Raw genomic sequence first — 26,022 nt, forward strand, 5'->3', positions numbered from 1 at the left:
GTATTACTTCTTGAGGCACCATAGTATTACTCCTTGAAGATCCGTAGTATTACTTAACGAGGCTTCGTGGTACTGCTTTTCGAGGATCCTTAATACTCAGAGTGGCTCAATAGTATTACTCCGCGAGGCACTGTAGTATTACTCAGAGTGGCGGCATTTTATTACTCCACTGCAGTGAGGCTTTGTCGTGTTTTTCCAGAGGCTTCAGAGTATTACTCCTTGAGGCTCCATAGTATTGTTCTTCCGCACAGCGAGAATTTGTAGTCAGGAACCTCCCACAGTGACACTACAGGGCAGCAACACAATCATCAGTCAAGCAGTAGAATAAAATGTGCCTTATGTATGAAAATAAACCTTTTCATGGATATTGTTGCATGGATGATATAAACTCAAGAAAAAAAAAAGTACTATTATTGTGACTGTATGTTTTAAATCTTTTGTGGGCCGCATTTATTACATCGGCGGGCCAGATCTGGCCCCTGGGCCTCACCTGTGATTTGTTCATCAAAGCCACATGTGGTTCCTGGAAGTAGGCTGGCGGTGGTTTCTATGGTTACATGGAAGTCAAGACAGCAACATGTTGCACAACAACAACAACGGAGAGCAGACTTCAAAAGTTACCCTGAGGAGTGTCTTCTCACATTCTCTTCAGATGATCGCATCGTTGTGCGAGCGATCATTTGTGCGTCAAGTGTTCCTCACCAAAGTGACACAACTACACTCTCGCACAGCAGCAGCAGTGCAGGGCTCAGAGAGCGATGGAGTCATAGCATTACATCAGCGCCGAGGCATGTGCAAACAATCAGACGCTGGAGCCGCCGAGAGGAAGAGTGTTTGTGGGCGACTCCCCGAGCCCAAGGCTTGTTCTTAAAGATAAGCAGACGGAGCTTAAATATGTGATCGTCTCTCCAGTAACCAGCAGGAGGAGCGTCTTGTAAAAACATTTATTGATGTGGTTCATATCCAGCCAGTCTCGGTCATTCACCAGGGTTCTTACATGTCATACACAGAGTTAAAGCAGTAGGTGAGTAAGCTCGCTGTAACACACGGGTCGTGTCGCCATTTTGAGATGTTTAACTTATTTACAGAGAACACAAAATGGGTGTTAAAATAAAAAGCATCAACGAAGGGTAAGTTTTGGTCGAGTCGAAGGGTCGTGAGCGCGGTTTCAAGTAAGTCCTGAAAAGGGGTCACATCAACCGGGTCCGTGTACCGAGGGTTGGAGGCACACACGATGTTATGGCGTCAAGAGGATTATTTCTGACATGCTACTGTTGAGCTGCTGCAGCGCGTGGACGTTTGTTCCAGAGAGGTTTGTGTCGGCTACGACCAGAGGAGGGACGTGGTTTTTTTAACTCATTCATCCACAGCATATCGTGAGGACAGAAACACCCGCGTGACGAGTCTTGATCGCAGTAGTTTGAAGTACGAGAAAAACATGCAAACACAGATGCGTTCTTGAATCAAGGGGGGAAAAAGGTCGAACGTTTCGACTGATCCTCACACAGAACAAGGAGGAGATGAGATCAGATCGTTGTGTGGAATGTAAGAAGCAGTTAATTACTGATAAAAATGAAGAAACCAAATGTAGAGATGCTTAAGTTTGGCTACCGTGAAAACATGTGTTAGACGGAGAAGAACATCCAGTTAATGTAACGTGAGAGCCTAAACTAAGCCGGATCTTTGGCATGTCTACACCAATATCTGAGATTATTCGGGTCCATGATTAAGCTGAAAACAACCCTCACCCTTTGCACTCTTTCATAACGAAGGATGGAGTCATTTTTTAAATGTAGAACAAGAAAAAGTTTTGGTCAAAAATAATCTTGCAGCCGACGCGGCACTCCCGTCTGTTCTGTGTGAGCCAGGTGGGCGTCGACATCCCATCATTCAACAACACACCGAGTGACCTACACCGAGCACAGACAGAGGACGAAGCTCACGGAATGTTAGTTTCTAACTCGGAGGACATGAGTGGAGTTTAGAAAAGAAGAAGAAAAAAAAAGGTTAAAAACGACGGACAGATGTTAAGGGCTCATCAAAGAAAAAAGGGAGCTGTTGACATGAAATGGCTAAAATCTAATTAAGATGTGCACTTTCGATAACAACATGAGGATGAAGACATTTAAGAATGGTTGAGGGGCAGATTCCAGTTATTTTTTCCTTCGTCTCAGTTGACATGTTCTTGTTAGATGCGCCTTGACCCGCACAGTTTGGCACAAGACTTGGAGTTCCACGCAGTGAGATGAGACTCGGGCACTGGCAGAAGTTATTCCACGTGGTGAGATGAAGCAAACGTCGGAGGAGAAGCTGGAGTCTAGTAACCGTCTCCTTCCACTCGCCTCCTGCGAACTGGAGAGAAGGAAGGACATGAACACATGATCTGTTTTTTTTAATCCATTAACATGCAGGTCTATGGAGGCGTTTCAGTGACATCAGGATATTGACTGTTGAATTTAACATTTAACATTTGAAATGTAGTTTTTGTTTGGTATCTATTTTTTTCTTTAACTGTTCAAATTCAATAATTTGTGTTTATTGAATAATCTAATTTATAAAATTCAAATATTTTCAAAATTGATTACTTTTATATTGTAAAACCAAATATTCAAACATACAATATATTTTTAACTTATAGCCTTTTAGATTCAATAAGATTTTTTCCATAGTCTTTAAAATTCAATATCTCTTTATTAGTAGCCTTTTAAATTATTTATTTTTTTATTCGTAGTCTTTTCAAAATGTTTCTATTCATTGTCTTTTAAATTCAATATTTTTGTATTCATAGTCTTAAATTCTATATTTTTTAAATGCAGTCTTTAAAATTTAATATCTGTTAATTCATAGTCTTTTAAATTCAATATCTTTTTATTCATAGTCTTTTAAATTCTTTTTTTTTTTATTCGTAGCCTATTTAAATTCAATATAAAAACGTTAAGTCCAACCACACAATACCAAAAGTGTTACAAACCACTCGTATGCTTCCATGTCGTCACATGATCATCAGCACGTCACATGATTGGTTGAAAGATCAAGTAGCTCTGTATTCTTTTGGTATTGTCTGGTGCGACTAATATACTAACATTTTTATATTAAATATAAAATATATATATATATATATATATATATATACAAATGATTGAATTCAACTATTCCCAAAAAAACATCTAATGCAACATTTCATCAAAAAACGTGTCAACATTTGAAATGTCAAATTCAACAATCAATCGTCTGACGTCACTGATAAACTTCCAAACAGGTCAACCATCGACAGTTAGTCAGGACTGAACCCGCGAGTGATCGTCGCCTCCACAGACTGAGAGACATTTAAAACACAAGAGGATGCTGTCACTCTCACTCAAGACGTGTTAGTTCTGTGAAGAACTCACTCAAATCTGTGGGAGTAAACCATGTTAATGAGTAACACGAGAGAGTTTGAGCCACACTCATGCACCAGACCTGAGCTACCGACGTTCTGACTGGACGAGGAGCTAAAAGAAAACAGAAATGATCGTCACGGGAGGGACTGAAGGAACCAAACATGAGAGAGGGAGCCTGGTTTAATCCGCCATCTGCCTTCTCATCATGTAACACCTGGTGTGAGAATGATGGATGGGAAGAGCTGCGACATAATGCCAGTTTGAACAAACAGTTATGATTGACGAGTGTCGTACCCAGGTCGTTGTTCTTGGTGATGGCGGCGGCGGCTCTGGAGCGAGGCCCCTGCTGAGTGAAGTGATAGCCAAACTTCACTATGCCGGTGTTTTCTTCCAACATTTTGGCGATCTCCATCTCTACTGTGGTGCCCAGCTGCTGCCTCTGAAACACGAGGGAACACAAAAGAATGAAGTTTGTTGTAAACATCTTTATTGACATCCGAGTATTGTAGTTAGTATTACTCTACTTATGTGCCCATCGTCATCACTATTCCTTAACTGTTATTAAAGGCCCAATACGTAGGTTTGACAATAGTGCTTCTGGCACCCCCTGGTGTTGGATAAAATAAAGGCTCTTGTTGACTCGTTTTTTCGTTTCTTGGTAACTTTAAAATGTCTGTAAAGAGTAGGCAGTCATGTGACGCTGGCAAACTCTCCAGACTGGTCGCCTGAAACAGTCTAGTGGAGCATTATTAAAATAACAGGGACTAATTAAAAGAATCGTTAAAGAAAATGGAAAAATTGTGTCTTTTTTTTTTTAATGTAATTCATGCTCACTTGTTTTTTTCTTTTGTTTTACATGAATAACTTGTGTAAAAAAAGAGAAAGTAATACTTCCCGTCAGTAACAAAGTGAGATATTTAACGCCTTAACTCAAGTCTGTTTACCTGGTTGTCGATCTTGATCTCTGTGAGCGTCTCGTTGTCTCTCAACGCTTCCACCAGAGCCTGCACTCCCACTCCAGTGATGAAGTTGGTCTCTAGGTTCAAACTTTGCAGCGACTTGTTCTCCCTCAGCATGTCACTGAAGGCCTGGAGGGACAACATCAGGTTGAAATGTGTTTGCACATCACATGCTTTCCAATGTCTTGGTTGTTAAATCTTCTCTCACCACAGCGATGGGGTCGTTACTCCGTGTCGCTGCCAGACTGAACTTCTTGACATGCGTGTTCCTCTCCATAGCTTTGGCATATTCCTTTAGTGTGGGAATCGGGATGTTCTGAAGACGAAAGAACAAATGTTTTAACCCTGGAAAAATACCTACAAATGCTCCGCCCTCATGCGTTTATCGGCACCTTGATGTTGTTCAGGTTGACCTCCGTTAAAGAACTGTCGTTACTCTTTATCCTCTGCAGCGTCTCTTCTACGTTGGTGGGATTTGGAGGCTCGTCAAAAACGGGGTTCATCTTCTCTCCTTTGATAACATCTGGAAATAAATGCGACAAGGCGTCTTAGTCGACGGAACACGCGTCCAACCGTGCGCCGACCCTTACTGTTGTAGCCGTCTTTACTCCGGGTCCCGTCGTACGTCTGAGTGCTGGTGACCAGTGTGTGGACGCCCAAGATCGCTGTGTCGGCAGAGTACAGTTATTTGAATGGAAGGTGGGAGAGAAGTCTACGAAGACGTCGACACAAGTCAACGAGCGTTTACCTGCGAGATCACACAGTTCTGTGTCGGTGGCGCTGGATAGAGCCTCTTCCAACTCTGGATCAAGAGTCGTAACCTCTTCCTGTCGCGACTCCAGTGCTCTCTGCTTCGGTATGAATACTTTACCTATCCGGAGGAATGGAAAGGAAGAAAAGAGATAAAAGTTTAGCTCTTCTATGAAACCAGTTAATACTTAGTCTATGACACTCAATAACTATTATTTTTGGATCTGATGTCCAAAAAAAAGTCTAGAAATTGTAGCATTGACACAAATAAATTAAGATATTTAAACTTAATCTGGGAAATGTGGGTCGTTACAAATAAAACTTAATTAGAAAAAGAAAACATAACTACACGTTGAATATACCACAATAACATTATAATAATATAATTAAAAAACATTTATTGTAATAATTGATTGATGAAAAAACATGACCACAGATTAGAAGTAATAACAATACGCCTTATAAGAAGAAATTGTGTGAGGAAAAGTTAATTAAAAATGTAAATATAATCACATGATATTAACATGTTATTAATTGAAACACATCATGTTTTTGCAGTGACAACATAACAAAGACGAGACCAGGGAAGTTACAGAACAATAAGTGAATTGTCATTTGTGGAGAGCACGAACCTCTCACAGACTTTCTTGACTTCTTACACAACAAACCCCCTGAACTCGCTCCTCATTCTAGATCAACCAAGCATTATTGCTCCCACTGGTCCCTGAAGGGGTTCTGGCACTTCCTGTTAGCAGACCAGCCGTGAATCAGTAAATGCATCATGCAACAATTTAGCTCCAGCTTTGTATCTGACGAAGCCATTAACAGAGTCTTGATCTGTTTATCCATGTTTGGTGAGAAAACTATTCTGATGTTTCAGGGGTTAATATTAGCTCGAGTCAAATTGTGCATCAACCATGTGTGAAGCAAACACTGCAATCAGTTATTACATGTACTGGTTACTAAGAGCAACAACAACAGGCTGAAAAAAAGTTGTGTTGTAAATAATGTAAATGAGTTTATAAACAGAGCTTATCACTCTTGGACAAGTAAATGTTTACCTTGAAAAACTGACAATTCATCTTTGTTTTTCCATGGGTGTTCTGCACCATTTATTGCGTGTAAATCACACACACACGCCTTTTATCAGCAGGGGGTGAGAATAACAAGGAGAGGGGATACATTCCTCAGAACCACAATGATTCAAGTTTTCCATGTTGTCAAAGGAAGGGAACACAAGCGCGCTCAGGCAACACGTTTCTTACAGGCTCGTAAAGACCAGCTAAATACGTCAGCTCAACCTTTTCCTGCATGAAGTGGAAATACTCCTTTTTTACATTCCCGCAGGGGAAAAGTCATTTGGATTGACAAACACTTTTTCATGTTTACTTCAAATATTTGCCATTTGAAGAGCCCATAGAAGTAATGACCTCAGCAGGAGAGTTCCTGAAGGTCATCTCTGTCTCTCATTGAATCCAGAACTGACATTATCTTGCAATGACATGTCCCATCACAACAAAGAGGGATCAATCATTACGAAGACTTAGAAAACAAATAAAAAAAGAGAGGCATCAAAAGCACTTTCTATAGAGGCGAAAAAGGACTAGTAGTGTATTTTACTTCATGAATGAACTAGAACACGTTAAAGTGCCTCGCAGCCTTACACGAAATATGAAGGACACGTGATTGCATTACGTGCATTATTAACAACCGTGATGGCGGGACAGAGGTAATTACAGTGTGTGTGTGTGTGTGCGTGTGACACAACATTTGCATCCGGACTCTTGTTAGAAATGGAATAGCTTAATTTTTAAAAACTCATTTTATATTGGCACCTTTCTTTTCTCCGGTGAAAGGCACTACGTCCTCTACGTCCTTGTGCTCCATCGCTTCCTTCTCCAAGTACTTCAAGAGATTGTCTCTGTTAAACGATCCGGTGGCTTTTTTGCCCGTCTGGTCCTTCTGACGCATTCCAGCAGGAAGAAGAGCATTCTGTGGGAGAGGAACAAGATGATTTAGTGGACCTCGGAGGCCGTAAATAAAACATAGCCCTCTGTTTCGTGGCAGCTTGTAGCGTTTCAAATTTTCTAAAAACTTTAACTATGAAATGGAAAAATATGGATACCTAAAAAATATAATAAAGCGCCTAATAGTCTTTTATAGTTTTTATTTAGATTTTCAGATATTGGGCTTTGTTGGTTTGAGATACAAGCAGCAGGACTTTATAGGACTTTAATATTCTGGTTTAAATATAAATATTAATCTTAAAGAATTGTGTTTTTTCAAGAGTAAATTCAGGGGAGTTTAACCATTTTTGACGTTAATTGCGTGTTGCCTTATGTGATAAATACAAAAAACAATCATCACATGAAAACAGCAACCACAAGGTCTAACAAATAAAACGAATGTGTAAAAAGAAAATAACTAATAAAGAATAAAAACACTTTTACAAATTGTCAAGTGTTTGGTGATGAGAAGGTTGACTTCAGTACTTTTTGTCTGCATTAGAAAGGCCAAGAATCTGGGGTTTGCTTGTGAAATGGAAATTCCTTTTTAGAATTTTATTTTGCCAAATTGACACAAAAAACATGTCATTTTGCTGAATGTAATTTTCATTATTATACTTATCATTAAGAAAAAACAAAGAAAAGATGGTCACTTGGAAACATTCATCTCGCACTCTCGGGATTTCCCTAAGAGCCTCAAAGCTCTTAAGAATCTCTTCCTACTTCTGACCTCAGGGTCAATCTCTTCCAGCGCCGTCTCCAGCTGTTTCAGTTCCTCTGCCGACAGTTTGTTGAGGATCTCATCTTCGTCCAGGTCCTTGTACTTTTCCAAGTCCTTCTTAAATGCCAACGCCATGATGCCCGCGATATCTTTCTAGACAACAGTCAACGGCAGAGCCAGGTGACAATTTTTTCTTTGTCAGCTCACTGGGCCAGACCAGGGAGAGTGCTTCCTAGAAAAAGTAGAGAAAACAAAACACAGACAATAAATTAACAATTTAATATTTTCATTATTTTTTCATGCTTTATGTGAACAGAAAATCTTCTTCTGAGTATACAATCTTTTCCAATGTCACAGTGATTTAAATACATCTTTGTAAGATAGATAAATAAAGTGACCGACTAATGAACATACCCTAAAAAGCAAAGTACACACTTTTTACACCAAAAATGTTTCAACCTTACCAATTTATGAAATAACAATGTCAGTTCGCTTACAAAGCAGCAAATGCAGGTAATGCTTTGGTAGTACAGAGGAACAAACTTCGTCTTTCGGTGCCAAGTTTCAGTAAAAGGCGTGAAGCCGGATGACGTGTGGATTTTTCCACAAGAAAACTAACAAGTGTCAAAGAAATTGATTGATTTGTCACTTGTTTGCAAGTGTTGGAAATTCACCAAAGCTGGAAAGTTAAACCCAAGATGCTTAATGAAATGTTATTTTTGTTGGAATTGAACTCATGAAACCGTTATCGAAAAAAGCACTGTCAGGAATCAGAACCCAAGTGGAGGTATCAATATCAGTACTGGTATGATTTTCGATCGATACCCAGACCTAAATGCAAGTCACAATCATTAATTAATTATAATTATTAAATCATATTTATCTCTATGAAAAATGCAACACTGGGCATCAGGAAACTGCGAAAGTGCATTTCATTGTAAAAACAAAACAATGTTATATAATATATAATATGAGGTGACTAGGCGTCAGCGTCCACATTTTAATTCGTGCCACTTAAAAGGACAATAGCAAAGGCCAATGTGACCAAACATTTGCGTCACACGCCCCGAGAATGTGATCATTCTGTCGGAACTGACCCAAACATTGTGTTCACCGTGTAAAACAAAACCCGAACTCAGCTGCGATGATGCCAAACTCTAATATGGGACAAAGGAAGAACTCTCCCCATCATATCATCTGACCGCTCCCCGGAGGATCACTAGGAACTTCCTGTAACTGAGGCCCACTCAAGACACCAGCAATACAAAGTTCAAGGTGGGTGAATTAGATCATAAAACTTTAGCATGATAAAACTCAGCTCTGTTGTGTCAAGATAAATTAAGTAGGCCTTCAGCTTGTTCTCCCACGCCACAGCCTGTACACTGCATGACCTCACCATCACCAGACTCCCTGCTGACCTCTGCAGATGTTTCCAGTCCCATTTGTCACATATATTTACACAACACAGTAGCTGCTGGCATTTACACTCACAGCATCAGGACATAAGCCGCACAACAAATAAAGGAATCACGCTTACGTAAACAAATCATCGTCTTTTCTTTCTAAAAGCACTACTGGAAAATAACATTTAAAGGTGCTATCAGAACCATTTCTAAAATTGCTGACTATGCAGACCCAGAGCTTGGAAAAAAATCAGGTTTTTCAGCAGATTATTTGCAATTTTCCAGTCATTTTCCAGGAGCAGCCAGATGGGATTCTCCCACCAGAACGCTTGGTTCTGTTCCGTCGTTGCCCAAGCAATGTATTCCAATGGGTTTCCATAAGACACAAGTAGGCTCTTGCTGCATAATCTTCATTTAATCTTCATGGTTGAATGAGTCATACTGGGGACACTTACAAACTTGACTGCGTCTCCTGGTGATTACGTCAGGCTAAATGTCAACATTTACCGCCAACAATAATGTTTAATGTGCAATTCAGATGATGCTTCCATGATGTAGGCGTTAAATTCAGGGCATCGTTGCTTAGAATTTTAATGATCAAAGGCTGGTCTTAAGTAGAAAAAAATAAATGTTTATTACATGTGTCCCTCATACAGATATGAAATAAAAAGTGATGAGATTGAATTCTGAATTAACCAAATAAGATACAGGATTTTATTGGATTACTCATTGAAATAAAACTACAGAAGTAAAAGTTTTGATTAGCTCAGACAGTGAAACATTCATTTGCAGTTACGGACCAACTTTAATGATTACAGGGATTGTAATGTTCTGATACATTTGCCTCTGGCTACAAGTACTGGAAACGTCAAAAGTTCACCGTGGAGAAGGAACACTTGTTTTAAAGAAAACCTGCAGGTTTAGCTGCCAAAATAGTTTTGTTTCCATCCTATAGCAGAACCAGCCTGCTTTACTAGCTTTTGGCTAGCAGCCACAAGAGTGTCAGGCTTTTTGTATCTTTAGTTGGTGTTGAACATTTTTTCCAATTAAAATCCAATTCCAACATTTTTATGAAAACAGTTTCTTCAATGTTAAATGCAGAAAATGTATTTAGACCCATTTCATTAAAAGAACAATGATGAAACAAATACTCAATACAATGATAAATATAACAAAAATAGTTTGAGAGGAATAGATAGATGGATAGATAAAACACATTCATATTACTTTATGGTAGTAGTTTATTTCAGTCATCTTCTCTTTCATGAATGATATATATGTAGGGTGGAGATCTTAATAATATATTTACATCAAAATGGTAGCTCTGTGAAAAACCATTCTTAAAGAAAATAACTGAAATTCTGCAAAATGTAGGTGGTTATAAGGACTTCTGGTATCATCTATATTGTGCTTGTGTTGCTGTCGCACTGGAGCGGTTCATGTTTCATGATCAGTGCGAGTGTCACACAAAATGGAAAACACATGGAAGCGCCGACATAATCTTTTAAAGCCCTCCCAAAAACAGAAATGTGTGTTGAGCGTTAGGTTCAAACAACACCAACAATTCAGGGGTTCTTAAAAAAACAACTTAATATTATAGTATTAATAATTAATTAAGTTCAACTGATTTTACTCCAAATTGAATAAACATAATGGTGAGTTGTGTTGTGCTGAGCTGGGCTAGAAAAGAGCAAACGTCAACACACACAAATAATGCTCTTATGACAAGACAAGCCCAAAATAAAGCTGTTACCATATTAGCCCATTTCCTCTCCAAGCCTGCTGCACTTTGAAACAATCGAACTCATTTAAAACACAGTGGTTAAGTGTGTGTACTTTTGTGAGTCCGGACAGAAAGTGATGGTCTTGTGCAGACAGATGCCAGAGCAGAGCGCAGGTCAGGGTGAAGACACGAGAAGGTTCCATTAGTCCAGTCTAATTGATTGCTTTCTCCTTCTCTTCACTGCTAATCCCCCAACACAACAACAGATGGCTCACAGCCAATGATAAGCCAAACTAGTCTGTACACTTCACTCACCTTGGCCTTTACTACAGTGACCTCCACACGGGGGTTAGAGTCATCCCTCAATGAGGGAATTAGCTTTATCATGCCGCAGTAAAAATGAATGAAACAAATGATCAATCATGTATACTGTGGGTAATATAAGGAGGACAAATCAGCTTTCAAGAACTTTGAAACAAGAACGGTCATTTTAACTTAATAATTCCAGAATATACATGTTCCGTTTCTTTAAAACTAAGAAGCTGCCACTGAAAAAGACAAACGGGCTGTACAGGGAAGAACAGGAAGCAGTAGATTGTTAGTTATTAAATTAATTTTAGTACACCGCCGCCTCTTTGACACACAGAGGGAGACTATAGTTAGATCAAGCCAGCTCTTCTACAGTCGGGAAAACACATCCTACATACTACCACCCAATTTTAGTCTCCACAGTTTTACGTCATTCCACTATAAATTTAGCATGATGATGATGATGAAAATAATATTCTATTTATCCCACATTTGTGATTTATTATTTCAGTACAGCCCATCCACGAGTATACAAACAGACCAGGACTAGGCAGACCACTCTAACTAATAAAGAAAGATTTTGAAGTCATGAACATTGACTGTTGTGTAAAAAACATGCCGTTGTCAATTATTTTAGACCGTCTACATCATGTTCAAAAGCTGCTCTATTCTTCAAAATGTCAGAGCTTGGCACAGGGTAGGCAGGAAGTGGAGTGTTTTCCAAACAAACACTACTGTACAAGAAACACACTTGCATCACACAAAGACGTATTGCGTAACCTCGAGCACACTTAAAGTAGTTATTGTTTTTCAGCTCGACATGGATACGTTAGTTAAAACTATAGGCTTCTAACTGCGTTTCCCAACATGAAAGGATCGTAGTTTATACAATGAGCCTGTTATCTGGACAACACGCCGAGGGAAGTTGATACTGTCGTCACAATCATCAGTTAAAGATACAAGATAAAGAGAAAACATGCTATTTCAGCACTTAACACACCGAAACAAACAAATACAGACAAACATTCCTCTTGGTCACAATACCTGAGTCACTGGTTTCACACAAGTTTCACTCAAGTTCTTGTCAGACCACACCCTTGATTCACCATCGAGGCCTGCAGCTCACACCACCTTAGTGACCCCACAAATACACAATGTGCCATTAGTGACGTGTACAACACCACACCAGGTACGTCAACCAGACACACGCAAAGTCACTTGTTTCCACAAACATGAGTCATGCCAGCAGCAGTTTTTTTTTCCCCCGGAAAGCAAAACGATATTACTATATAACTATATTACTGGTGTTTAATGTTGTTGCTCTAAATGTTAGGGATGGGCTGCTGAGATTATATAGTAGAACCAGTAGTCTAGATCGCAGCCAGGACATTCATAAAGTGTGTTACAACGCGGGGACACGAGTGTGAAACCAAAACCATTTAAGTTTAAGAAGATAATTGATGTTTATAAGGATCTAGAGCCGGAAAAATGTTGACATGTTTATGATGAAGATGCTGCAGCTGACAGTTGACGCTTCGACTACACTAAACTAAGAACATTCACACAGCAGAATTACGTAAAGAAACAAGTTAAAATCAATAACATACATTAATACATATCTATTAAAAATTGGCGTTGTTAAAGTGGACATCCGATCATATGCTAACACGCTAACATGATTCAGTTGACACAAGCTATTAGCATTCAAGCTAAACTCACGAGCACACACGTTAAGTGAAAGTAGATGAAAATAAGAAAGTAAGTCATTCGTGTAGAATGGTATGAACGTAAGAAAGGCCCTTACCAAGTGAAAATGAGTTGAATAAAAGCCCAAACACTTCCTCGGTCGTCACTGTGTGAAGGCTGCTTCCAGCACTTGAGATACAACCCAAAGGGTGGCAACACGGAAAGAGCGGAGCGCAGTCCTTCTGACGGATGCTCCGTTGGACCAATCAGGAAGGAGCCTGCTCGGTGTTAGCCAATAGCGGACAGGACTCCGCCCCTTTAGCAGTATCCCAGAGGATCGGGGAAAAAGAAGGTAAATTACATTAACAGAAGCAGAAGTTGTTTAAAAAGTATTTCCTGCGATCCACAAGTGATGCTTTGATCGTCTCTCTTCTGCACAAAATACATTGCATTATGGTTTTGAATGATTGTTTTGGTTTTTAAACTATCTACTCAACTTTTTTGGAATGATTAATAATGTTTTCCATTTTGTATTTCTGTATTGGTTTGAATTATATTGTCTTTTACGTCAAACCTAAAAAATAAATGTCAATATTTCGAAGTTTCTAATGTCATTCATTTTCTTTTATTATTTTTATGTTTAAACAGATTCAAGGGAGGCCTGTGCGTCCATATGGTGGCACACAAACCCCATAAAATAACTTTTTCACTAATATTTGCCATTTTAAACAGATCTATCTTCTATCATACGGTCTTGTTCATTTTGGCACTTATTAGTCATGTGTTTTTCCTTCCCTTTGTTATCTGAAGCAACATGATAAGGATTATTTTGCATCTGTTCTTCTCCAACAAATGATTATTTAAACAACCTTCAAAATATTATACACTTCTACATAAACTAATGAGCCTTTGTTGTCTTCAACCTTAAGTGTATTTCAATGATATGTTAAATAGTTTTGTAGTTGAAGCCTTTAGTAGTTGTAGTTGAAAAATGTTGGTTAGCGTTTAGTACACCCTAGTGGAAGTTGCGTGTTACTACATCAAGTTAAAGTCCTCTGGTCGACCCCGGAAACAAACTGTCTTCGCTTAGTATCTGTTTCCGGTAGGTCATTGGTTTGCTCTTTACAAGAAATGGCGGACATGGATGAATTGTTCGGCAGTGATGGGGAAAGCGACAATGAACAACGAGGTACTGACTTTTCTTTGTGCTTCACAGATCATGCATTTAGTCGAGCTTAATATGTCCCAAAATATATCCATCTTTTCTGGCTGTTGAAAGAGCAGAGTTTTACAGTAACCGATATAGCATAGAACTTTAACTGAAACGGAGCATGTTATTATTATTATTTAGTATATCTATCGAGGGCGTTCCCTCGATAGATATACTAAATAATAATAGGGGAAGAAAATGAATGAGCAAAGCAAAAATATTTAAGTATACAAAAGTATTATCCGGTGTAAGATACTGATATAAATGGCAATACTTGTTTAAATGGGTAAAGTAAGTAAAATAAATAATCAATTAGGATTAAATCCATTGTTCCTATTAATATTTAATTTGTAATACGCAGTGTCTCTTAGTGCATGTCTCAAACATTGATTAAAAACAAATCAGAATGGTAAATAATACATCTTCCTTTTTTTAGCATCTGGCTCCGGCTCTGGATCAGGATCCGGCTCAGGATCTGAGTCGGAGCAGGAGAGACCTCGGTCTGCCAGCAATGCGTCTGGAAGCGGCAGTGACAGCGAAAGAGAGCGAGACGAGGATGAAGAGGGAGGACACGGGGAGGAAAAACCAAGCATGAATAAGGTGAATTATTTCACATGTTTGGTTAAGACAAGTGAAACATACTTTAAATGAGAACGTTTTGAAATGTTTAATATATTTACTGATATGATACTAGTACTTATAGTAACAGTTTGTATACATTGCAGCAGGGGTAAGAATTTGAATACATATCTTTTAAATAAAGTTTCCCTTTTTGATGAAACAGTTTGTTAAAAATCTTCTTTGTGTCGACTGTGCAGGAGTTGTTCGGAGACGACAGCGACGATGAGCAACGCAGTCAACGCAGTCAGCGCAGTCAACGCAGTCAACACAGTCAGCGCAGCGGCAGCGACAACCAGTCAGATCGTTCGGGAGGAAATCACTCGGAAGCCAGCGTTCACTCAGACCAAGGGGAAAACGACCATTCGGATGCAGAACACCAGAGCAGCCCAAAACACAGCCATGATGAAGACGAAGATGAGGAAGATAGAGCGCGTCATTCTGATGGAGGCAGCCCTGCAGGAAGTGTCATGTCCGGGGCAGGAAGCCCTCGCTCGGACAGAGGCAGCGCCCGGTCAGAAAGAAGGTAAGGAAGCAGATGAACTTTAATGTCGGATTGAATTTCTTGTGTTTCCCCAAAAATATTTAGTTATGACTTTGAATTCATTTTTCTTAAATTCATTTTTGTTAACTAGTGCACACAGTGACCCTGGGACCCCTCAGTCAGGACCTGGAACCCCTCATTCTGAAGCTGAGGGTTCTGGTAGAGAGAACCAATCAGATGATGAGAAGTGGGTAGGAGGAGTAAAGAGCGACCAGTCGGAAGACGAGGAAGAGAAAAGACGTTACACGGATGAAGAAAGGGAGACCTCTGATGATGATGAGCCGAGGAATCAGAAATCTGGTACAAACTTGTTCATGTATTTTAGTTCATTTTCAATCTAGACAAGACTTTTTTTCTTGTCAAAATGTCGTGCTTTTAAATCCTGTTCGGAGCCTGACTCGTGGTCCAATCTCTCATTTTTACAGGATCTGCTAAAGGAAGCGACAGTGAGGATGATTTTCTCCGACAGAAAAGCAAAGCTAAACCAGACTCCGACTCTGATTCAGACAGTGACATCGGAAGAAAGAAACGTGAGAACGAGTAGTTGATCCGAAACGTTCAAACAGAAAACAAATTTTTCTTCCTGATTTATTTCCTGCAGCCAAAAAAAAAGCTGCTGCTGATGATCTGTTTGGAGAGGCAGACGACATTTCCTCCGACAGCGATGCAGAGAAGCCGCCGACTCCAGGACAGCCCATGGTCTGCAGTGTTTATTGTCTACATCACCTCTGTCTGGATTGGTTTTGTGTCTCTAAAGCCTTTGTTTTGATCCCTATATAGGATAGGGATGATGGGATGGATGGGGATCACCCTGAGGAAGAGCCTGCACCCGAGACTCGTATAGAAGTAGAGATCCCTAAAGTCAGTACTGACCTGGGATCTGACCTCTACTTTGTAAAGCTCCCTAACTTCCTGTCTGTGGAGCCAAGGTGAGCCAATAGGTTGATGTTCACCTGAGTAATGCATAGATTGTCTGTAGTAAATGCAAAGAACTACAGAGCCCTATCATGACATGGTTAAAAAGTTGAAAATGAGATAAACTGAGGTATAAATAATCCCTTAACAAAAGAAAAGCAAGAGATGAAACCCTTTTTTCAATGGTTAGTTGTTCCTCAAAACAATGTCTTTTATTATGGCTAGTTAAAAAAAAAGAAGCTCAACACAGATTAAAAAGAAAAACAGAGGTACGTTTTTTTACTTAGAAGAGTTCTAGCATAGCCTGTCTGTCCTTTCAATAGACATCATGGCCTTGCAGTGTCTATTAAAACAGTCTGAGAAAGCATAATAAGGAACATAAAAAGGAATTAGATCAGACAAAAAATACCTTTAATTAAAATTCAAACTTCACTCATTTTCTACTCGCCGTCATGTGGACTAAGGGTTGGGATTATTTTCAAAGTAATCTGTTATTTTTTAAGAGTTATAGACCAAAAATGTTTGTTCATTTTGATGTAGCGGCTGAAGCTCATTATCTTCCTCCAAAAAGACACATGGAAGTCTCATTAAAGATTAGTTATTTGGTATTTTATGGCCACAATTAATTTTTTTTTTTTTTACTATGTCATGTTTGAGGCTCCATAAAGACCAACGACTGGTGGAAAGATTCTTACACCAGGAAAGGCTCATTTTAGTGCTGTGATTGAATGAAGATAATTTAGTCTGAAAAGGTGTCATTTAATTTTAAGGTTTAAAAACGTTTCAGCTCTGCATTTTATGAAATGACTGAACTTTGCTTTTGATTCTTTCTGTTCATTGGAATAATTTTCAACCTTTTAAATCTCCTTTTTAACTTCCAACTTTAGACCCTTCGATCCTCAGTATTATGAGGATGAATTTGAAGATGAGGAGATGTTGGACGAAGAGGGGCGCACCAGGCTGAAGCTGAAGGTTTGCAACCTCTCTCTTAGTTGCTGTTAAATCGTAACCTTTTAACAAGTTTTTCTCTGATAGGTGGAAAATACAATTCGATGGAGGGCCAAGAGAGATGAGGAGGGAATCGAAACGAGAGAGAGCAACGCTCGCATCGTCAAGTGGTCCGATGGAAGGTGTGTGTGAGAAGGTTTGTCCGGACTGCTTTGAAAAGGAATTAACGTTTCAAAACACTCCCCACAGCATGTCTCTCCACTTGGGCAATGAAGTTTTTGACGTCTACAAAGCTCCACTCCAGGGCGACCACAACCACTTGTTCATCCGTCAGGGTACTGGATTGCAGGGACAGGCCGTCTTCAAAACCAAGCTCACATTCAGGTAATGTTTAACACCCGTGCATCAGGTGAATTATACTAGCCTGGACAAGGGATGAGAGTCAGAGGGCAGAATAATTGTCTTTCTTAAGGATTTGAACGCTATTTAGTTTGATTAAGCTGCACTGAAATATGGTCCGAAGTCCTTCATCCACCTGCTTCTGGCTGCTCAGCTCACAATAGAAACTGCGTAAGCCTCTTAGCACCCCAAAGTCCACCTGGATGTTCTGTAGACCGAGACAACAAGTTAAACTCCAGCCAAAGTATGCTGTACAGTACATCATGTTTCCTGGAGAGGACAATAGCATTTGTTCTGGGTAGGTATTAACATCAGATTAGACCTGAGTTTTGATACGGATCAGTGCAAAAGCAGCTCACTGAGCTAATACTGCTAATGTCATTCAACAACAAACTAAAACACGGTGAATTGACAGCCTCTTTTTTTACTGTTAAAGGACTCAAACAATCTTGAGATGCCTCCAAATATGTTTTTCTCTCATATAATTTACCAAATGCATACAAAAAAATGCAACATGAATCAATTGATCTATGGTTTATGAATCAATTTACCATAAAATGTTTGATATTTAGGTTAATCCTGATCGTTACTCATGATTTCTCTACAGGCCACACTCTACAGACAGCGCCACCCACAGGAAAATGACATTGTCTTTAGCCGACCGTTGTTCAAAGACCCAGAAGATCAGAATCCTCCCGATGGCTGGTCGAGATCCAGAGTCGCAGCGCACCGAAATGATCAAGGTAGTGTTTGTTTCACTTGATTTTAAGCCCTCTTGTCACCCGTCAGACCTGTCCACGGTTGTCCAGACACAATTATGTAACTCTGTGATCACTGGAAATAAAAATGTCGGAACGTTTCAGTGGCTGGTTTTGTATTGTCAACTCGGGTTGTGGCTGATAGCATCGTTTACCCAATGACTGCTCAGAAAACTTGTTGACTCAACAGAGGATACATTTGTGAATTTAACGTTGAATTCTGTTGTAAATGTATATTAGGTTATGTTTTTTTATTAATGCGTTAGCTTGACCGTTCACCATCCTTTGCTGACTGAAGTAATTAAGTTTTATTTCATTCGTTTAGTTTTAGTTTTATCCTAAACTTTTCTATATAAGACATTAAAATATCCGTTTTATTCCTCCAGAAAGAGGAAGAGCGCCTGCGTGCATCCATCCGCAGAGAGTCCCAGCAGAGGAGGATGAGGGAGAAGCAGCACCAGCGAGGCCTGAGCAGCAGTTATCTGGAGCCAGACCGCTACGACGACGATGAAGAGGGAGACGACGCCATCAGTCTCGCAGCCATCAAGAGAGGATACAAAGGGGGAGGCGGACTGAGAGGTGAAGGAGCGACTCACAAGCTCTTGTCTCCGTTTAACGTGTTAATCCCTTCTAATAAATTCTCGTCCGTTCAGAGGAGCGATCCAAGATCTACTCGTCAGACAGCGACGAAGGGTCGGATGACGACAAGGCCCAGCGGCTGATGAAAGCCAAGAAACTCGACAGCGACGAGGTAGGCGTATTACTCTGCACGACAGACAGGGGGCAGTGCGACACAGACACGTCATTCATCCTGTTCTTTGTGTACTCGATAAACCAGGAAATAGGGCCTGACATAATAATCAAGCAATTAATTGTGCCCTGACTGTTCCGACAAAGCAGCGATATCAGAGGAACATGACACTCTGTCCTCACGAGCTGCACAGAATGTCTGCTGCCCTCAGCGACTGACACGATGTATCCCTGCGTCATCTGTTCTTGCAGGAGGGTGAGGGTTCGAGCAAACGAAAGGCAGACGACGACGACGATGACGACGATGAAGAACTGGCCCCAAAGAAAGCAAAGAAATATGTCATAAGTGACGAAGAAGACGACGAGGAGCAGCCAGAGGTGGAAGAAGACAAAGCTGATAAGGAGGAGGATGATGATGATGATGACGATGATGATGAATAGTCTATTCCTTCTCTCTTTTTTTTAACAATCCACTGTATTATCAGTGATCATGGTATATAAAAGTCCTATTTTGTACATTTTTTTCAAGAAGTGTGCGGGCGAGCCTGTTTATGTTGTTTAAAGTGCAGGCGTGAAATAAAGCGTTTGTCTTATGTAACAATGATTCTCGTGCCCTGATCATTTAGATCGTGATTCATACATTTTCCTTCTTATGAAACCAGCTATTTTTGACTCATTTATGCTGAGGAATATCCTTGGAAAATATGTCACGGCAAGAACCTTCGTCCTTGTGTTCAATGACATGCAGGACAATGATGTGCAGACGTCAGTGGAAAGGCCCATTAACTAGAACAGGTAGGAGTGGTTCTGCAGGTAAACACAATCATGCTGGGGATATTTCAGGATACTTACCGAAAAGAAGCGGAAGAACCACTATGTAATTTGTATGACGCACACGCATACATTTGAAAAGCACATTCATAAAATATCTTATTGCACTCATGCACCTGAAAACCAGCACTTACACACATTTGCATATACACAAAAACGTGCTCTACATGTACACATGCATAGACACGCACACACAGACTAGTGAAGTCATCAAAGTTCTTGTGAAGTCTGGGCGTCCAGCCTGAATTACTTATTACTTGTCGAGGAGATACTTCAAATAATGTGTTTTTTCTCACATTGTTCATCAAAATTTGACTTAAATTTGGATGTGTAATGTTTTGTTGATTTAAAAATGTGCTATCTAACCATTTTAAATCTACAGTTTTTTTTTCTGTATTATATATATATATAATCAACTCTGGTTTCCTGCCACAGTCTAGAAACATATTCAGTAAATTTGAAATCCTTAAATTGTCCATAGATTTGTCTGTGTGAATAAATGGTTGAATATTTTAGTGTGACTGGCTGGAGACCTGTTCAGGATGTCCCTTGCCTTCCCCCTGAAGTAGCTGGGACAGCCCCCTCTTACTTAGAGTAAACTGTGACATGTTAAATGTCTATAGCATGATGAATTATACAGTTTAGTTCCTGCTGTATTATTGTTAATGCGTTATAATCATGTTAAACTCGTGCCTGTAACATTTGGACAACACATGATGAAATCTATTTTTCTCCATAGTTAACCAGGATTATGTCTTTTCTGCTTAATGAAGTATAACATATAATAGATGAGATGCTGCTGTCAAGGTTCTTGATCTCCAGGAACACACACGTGCGGCGATTGTTGCCGTGGATCAGGCTGAAGTCTCATGAACCATTGAGACAGTCTTGAGCCTCTTATGATTCCGGGATTTCACCTCTCGCTCGTCAAACAACGGGAGTTCTCAGAACTTCCTCCTCCTCCGACAATTATGCTTTTATATAACCAGATCACTGTCAGTCTGGTTTCAGCAGTTTGTGCGCCAGCAAAGAAAAGTCTTGTGCTTTTTAAGCCTCACGTTTTTCTCCCTTCATTGTGGGAGTCTACAACGTTGAACTTTGATCGTCATCTTTCATGACCTCAGGTGGAGGTAGATCAACAGGTACATTCTCTGTGGTTTCTTCAATCTCTTCTATCAACCAGTCTTCTGAGCTCTTGACCAAACCATCGTCTTCAACTTAGAGAAGCTGATCATGATCCTGACTGCCTTACATTAGGCCCATATAATGAGAATTGTTCTCCTTCTAATAAAAGAACAAAAAACATCATAAAAACGTCATAAAAAAACAAATATTTGTAACCAGAACACAAGTTCTAATTAACCAATACTAGTTCAAGTCCACGTCCCAGAGAGAAGCACAGGTATCATGTTGCTATAATAACATGTTTAACGTAGGAATGAACCTTTTAAGAGGATTAAAGCTGATGTATATGACTGTCAACAACTTAGCGAGTCAAAGAACATTAATATATGATCGTGTCGACAGACGGTTCAACTGTACTGTATTTGATAAAAAACAGTTCAGTTTTCTTTTGCGTTACTATAACTATTTTAACTATATAAACAACTTGTTAAAGTTGGGAAATATGGTAAAAGATAAAATGGATGGATCCTTTTCTGATTGATGTTAAAATGGAAACTATTTGGTAGCATCGCTATGAACCACAATGAAACAACCCTTGACTTTCAACTAATTCTAACAGTGAATCAACATTGATTCAACCATATACATTACACATTAAGTAAGTAAGTAAGTAATATATATTTATATAGCGCTTTTCGAGACCAGGGTCACAAAGCGCTTTAACAATCAAAACAATACTCAAAACAGTACATACTTCAAAGATCAAGACAACACCGAGAACAACACAGGAGTTCGAGAAATTAATAATCATTGATTATGTTGAGTCAAAAGTTCCCTCCCCCGTCATCTATCTGTCTTATGTTGAATCAACGTTGAAATGGTAACAGTAATTCAACATTGAATGAATCATCGGTTGCTCAATGTCAAACTTACCAATCAGACTAACACTCGATCAATGTACTTTGCTATCTGGCAGCAACTCGGTTTAAAAACTAAACTCTCAACTATGCCCCGCACTTTCCCAGAGTCCTCAGGACTCAACTGGTTGCAGCCACCCGGAATCTAAACCGGTCAAAAGTAGGTAGCAGTTAAGTAAGTTACATAAAATGTGCGGACTGTTGACAACAGCCTCTCTGTGCTGCACAACTGCACACACACACACACACACTGCCACGGTGTGTGCTGAAGGGCCTCCTGACGGAGCTGAAAGTATTAAAAGGACATCTTTCCTTCTCACAGACTTGTAAACAAGTTGGTCGCTCTGAGCCCGTGGGCTTCTCCGACAACTCATGCGTGTTGAAGCAAGTCAGATGGAGCAAAATTGTTCCCGTATTTGTCTCCCGCTCCGGGTACAGTACTGATGTACCTTTAATCTTGGAAGGCTTTTATGTAAGCATGGTGTCTCCTTGAAAGAAAGGTGTCGTCTGTGCTGCTGCACTATCTCAGACTGCAGTGGGTTATGTAAGAGAGGGCTGGGAGGGAGGAGAGGAGACGCTGCTACATCCAAGTGCAGACACTCTGCAGATCTGCAGTGTTTCACTTCTTTTTTTTTTTAATTTAAGATGTGTTTTATTGGCATTTTCTTCTGTCAATCATGCACCTGGACTCACAAACTGAGACAGCTGGGATCAGATCAGAGTGTGTTCTCTTGTTTTCTCTGCTAAAACCAGACACATCCGAGCCACTCGGGATCACGTCTGCTGACTTTCAGGGCTAATTCTCTCGCTGCTGTGCTCATTTACTTAGATTGGAGGCAGCAGATGAGTCTGCGGTGCATCAGGTGAACATCAAGTTAACAACGTTCCTTGTTAGTCCTATTTTAGTTCTCGTTAAAGTGACTTTAGTTTCAGTCACAGGACACATGTTCACTTCAGACCTGTTGATGGCTATCATCAATAATCTTACATGTATAATTTATAAAAATCAACTTTAATTCTTTAACTGACCTTTTCAAAGTGTTGGTGACGCCTCCATGAGTCGACAACATACAGTTCTCAAGTTAGTGAATAACATTTGAGAGACTTCAAGGATGACTAGATTTTCCTTAACTTAACTCATGATTTGTCTTGCATTATATTTAGGAAAGTTATAAACAAGAGGACTCTGCAATGGATCAGCATAAAGGACCAACGATGTTAACAGTGTAGCAGAAAATTGTTTAACCAAATGAAAATCTATTGTATAGTGAATTCAAACAAGTAGGTCTGCTTGCGCAATAGGGTTAGGGTTAGGGTTAGGGTTGGGGTTAGGGTTAGGGTTAGGGTTAGGGTTAGGGTTAGGGTTAGGGTTAGGGTTAACTAATTTCTCACACTTTAAGAAGTTTAATTATACTTTGTCTCAATGGTAAAATAAATTGAATGTACTGCAACAGCTGAAGCTCTCATTACCACAGAAAGTTTACTTTTTATGGTCAAATAACAGTAATGTTTGCTTGCTTATACCAAAAACATAATTTTGAAGTAAAAGACTAAACACATCAAATACTAAAATTTATACTTGAACTTAAGTAAACCTCTACAAAGTATTAATTGTAAGTATAGTACATATTGACTAATTGAGCATCAAATGTTTTCTTTTAACAACACACATTTGCTTTGAGGTATTATATTATTCCTGTTATAAATCCACATCTAGTTCAAGATTTAGTGGTGATTGCGTTTACTTTATCTACCTTACAAAAACATACTCAAATGGAAAGAGTGTATAATTCAAGTATGTAGAGAGAGTATGCTTCAACTGTTAATAGTAAGTAAGTGAGTTGTAGTTGAAGACTTATTTAGTCTGGAAAAGTATGGAATATTATAGTACATATGTTCAGCATATTTGAGGAATATTCTTCAAGTAAATTTCTTTTTTGTTAAGAGTACTCCTTTTTTTATGCGTCTGTTCGCTAAAATACCAACCAAAAAAAAAATATATATGTTAAAGTAAAAGCATCTATTTGGTGTCTCCCTGTCCTTGACTGTAGTAATAACAAACTTGTTTAAAATTTAGCAGGCTTTTAATACTTGACAATATCGAAAAGTAATAAAAATAACCAATTTTGGTCATTTTAGTAAAAACACATCATACTAAAATCCTAAAAAGCTCAAGTTCTATTTGTAGTTATGATTTCAGTTGAAGAAGCAACGGTAATAATGATAAGACCTCTTCATAAAAAACAAAACACTAAACTTTATCCTGATATTGTATATATTAGAATCCTTCACGGGAGATGCAAAACTCTGCTTTTGTGCATAGGCTGATTAAAAAAATGTTTTACTGGAATTTAAATATTTCTTGAATGGTTTATTTGGTTAGTGTTGAACATAGAATTAGAAAACTAATTCAATTCTTTAGATGGACACTTCATTAAGGTCATATTAACCTCAATATGGTCATATCTTTCACGAACATAATTGAATTAAATCAAAGTAAATTATTATTAACAAGCAGTTAGAAAGTAAAGTATTTTTTACCTTCAATGTTAAAAATCAATACAATTTGACACTGATCTGACCTTGGTGAACCTGAAAGTATTTTTCACGACTTAAGTGCTGGCGAAATCTTATTGTTAATCTATGCATTGTATGATTTACAGCTTGTTTCTGCTTTTCGGCCTTTAGCCTCCTCTCAGTGCGTCCCCTCCTCTGCTGATGCTTATGTAACAGGCTAATAAATAAATTAGAAACACAATACTCTGCTCTCGCCACGGGATCCTCCGACGCTCAACTGTGACGCCCGAACAAAGATTGCTGCCGGATCATTTTCTCCTACGCAAATGTGCCCGAATTTAAAACCGAACAATGTTTGTGTATGTGTAACTTTATTTTTTGACCCACGGATTTGGGTCAGAATGTTCTTGTGAAGGGATTATTTGTAGACAATAGGTGGCCTGAAGGAAAGTGAAGTGACCTTTTAGAGAAACAGCATGTTCAGGTCATTCATCCATCCGGTCGGATTTGGCTGAACAAACCTGTCCCAGGCTGACAACCAGAGGTGCAATTCTCAGCCAATTACCAGGTAATGTTTAGCTGCCAGACTTGAAACAGGAACAAACCTAAGATAGCAAATACATACAAATGGGCATAATGTTTACAAAGTTTAGAATATGTTGTTATTTGAGTAGAAAGGATTGATTATTTTCTATAAAAGGTATGAAGAGGCTTTCACCGCAATAAAGATGCAGACATGTGGAATGTTGAGATAAATGGTTTACCTCCTCCCTGAAAGGTCAAAAGTTGTGAGTCCAGAAAAGTGCAACATTGCACATTCTTAAGAAAGAATGTCCTAAGTTCGGCCTTGAGGCTCTTCGTGGCCACGAAAAAGATTTTTTTGTAGTCTTCAGTCTGTGGCATTAACTGACCCTTAACTAACCGTAACCCTAACCCTTACCCTAATTCTAACCCTAACCCTGACCCTAACTCTAACTCTTACCCTAACTCTAACTCTTACCCTAACCCTAACCCTAACCCTAACCCTAACCCTAACCCTAACTCTAACTCTTACCCTAACTCTAACTCTTACCCTAACCTTAACCCTAACCCTAACCCTAACCCTAACTCTAAAACTAAACCTAAACCTAAACCTAAACCTAAACCTAACCCTTACTCTAACTCTGACACTAATTCTAACCCTTACTGTAACACAATCCCTAACCCCAATTCTAACCCTTACCCTAACTCTAACTTTAAATCTAAATCTAAATCTAGATCTAAATCTAACTCTAACTCTAACTCTAACTCTAACTCTAACTCTAACTCTAACTCTAACTCTTACCCTAACCCTAACCATAACTCTAAGCCTAAAACTAACCCTAACCCTAATTCTAACCCAAACCCAAACCCAAACCCAAACCCAAGCCCAAACCCAAACCCTAACCTTAATTCTAACCCTTACCCTAACTCTAACTTTAACTCTAACTCTAACTCTAACTCTTATCCTAACGCGACTCTCACCCCCACTCCTTAATTTTTTCAATGTTTTACTTATTTTCTAACCCTAAACT

General features: G+C 39.2%; 2 protein-coding genes across 3 annotated transcripts; one reads left to right on the forward strand and one right to left on the reverse strand.

Annotated features, from left to right (window-relative positions):
• Nucleotides 1-930: 930 nt before the first annotated feature.
• Nucleotides 931-13,157, reverse strand: tmod2 (tropomodulin 2). 2 transcript variants are annotated; one of them, XM_087793819.1, is made up of 11 exons: nt 13,056-13,115; nt 12,296-12,382; nt 7,826-8,048; nt 6,925-7,081; nt 5,088-5,210; nt 4,930-5,004; nt 4,732-4,862; nt 4,548-4,655; nt 4,325-4,468; nt 3,675-3,819; nt 931-2,352 (listed from the first exon to the last, which is right to left on the reverse strand). In XM_087793819.1, the coding sequence occupies exons 3-11, from the start codon at nt 7,949-7,951 to the stop codon at nt 2,318-2,320; spliced, it is 1,044 nt and encodes a 347-aa protein (XP_087649945.1). In that variant the 5' UTR covers nt 7,952-8,048; nt 12,296-12,382; nt 13,056-13,115; the 3' UTR covers nt 931-2,317. The 2 variants fall into 2 exon arrangements, with proteins under 2 accessions (XP_087649945.1, XP_087649944.1); XM_087793818.1 differs by lacking the exon at nt 12,296-12,382 and having other exon boundaries at nt 13,056-13,157.
• An 886-nt stretch (nt 13,158-14,043) lies between these two features.
• Nucleotides 14,044-19,683, forward strand: leo1 (LEO1 homolog, Paf1/RNA polymerase II complex component). The gene is made up of 14 exons (XM_087793820.1): nt 14,044-14,126; nt 14,584-14,747; nt 14,966-15,291; nt 15,401-15,609; nt 15,735-15,839; nt 15,911-16,008; nt 16,090-16,238; nt 17,112-17,196; nt 17,260-17,354; nt 17,422-17,556; nt 18,179-18,314; nt 18,716-18,908; nt 18,983-19,080; nt 19,332-19,683. Exons 1-14 carry the CDS (start codon nt 14,069-14,071, stop codon nt 19,518-19,520), a joined length of 2,040 nt encoding a protein of 679 aa, XP_087649946.1. The 5' UTR covers nt 14,044-14,068; the 3' UTR covers nt 19,521-19,683.
• The last annotated feature ends 6,339 nt before the right edge of the window (nt 19,684-26,022 follow it).

This window comes from Callionymus lyra, chromosome 6 (genome assembly GCF_982586985.1).
Source record: "Callionymus lyra chromosome 6, fCalLyr1.hap1.1, whole genome shotgun sequence".
Taxonomy (NCBI): Eukaryota; Metazoa; Chordata; class Actinopteri; order Syngnathiformes; family Callionymidae; genus Callionymus; species Callionymus lyra.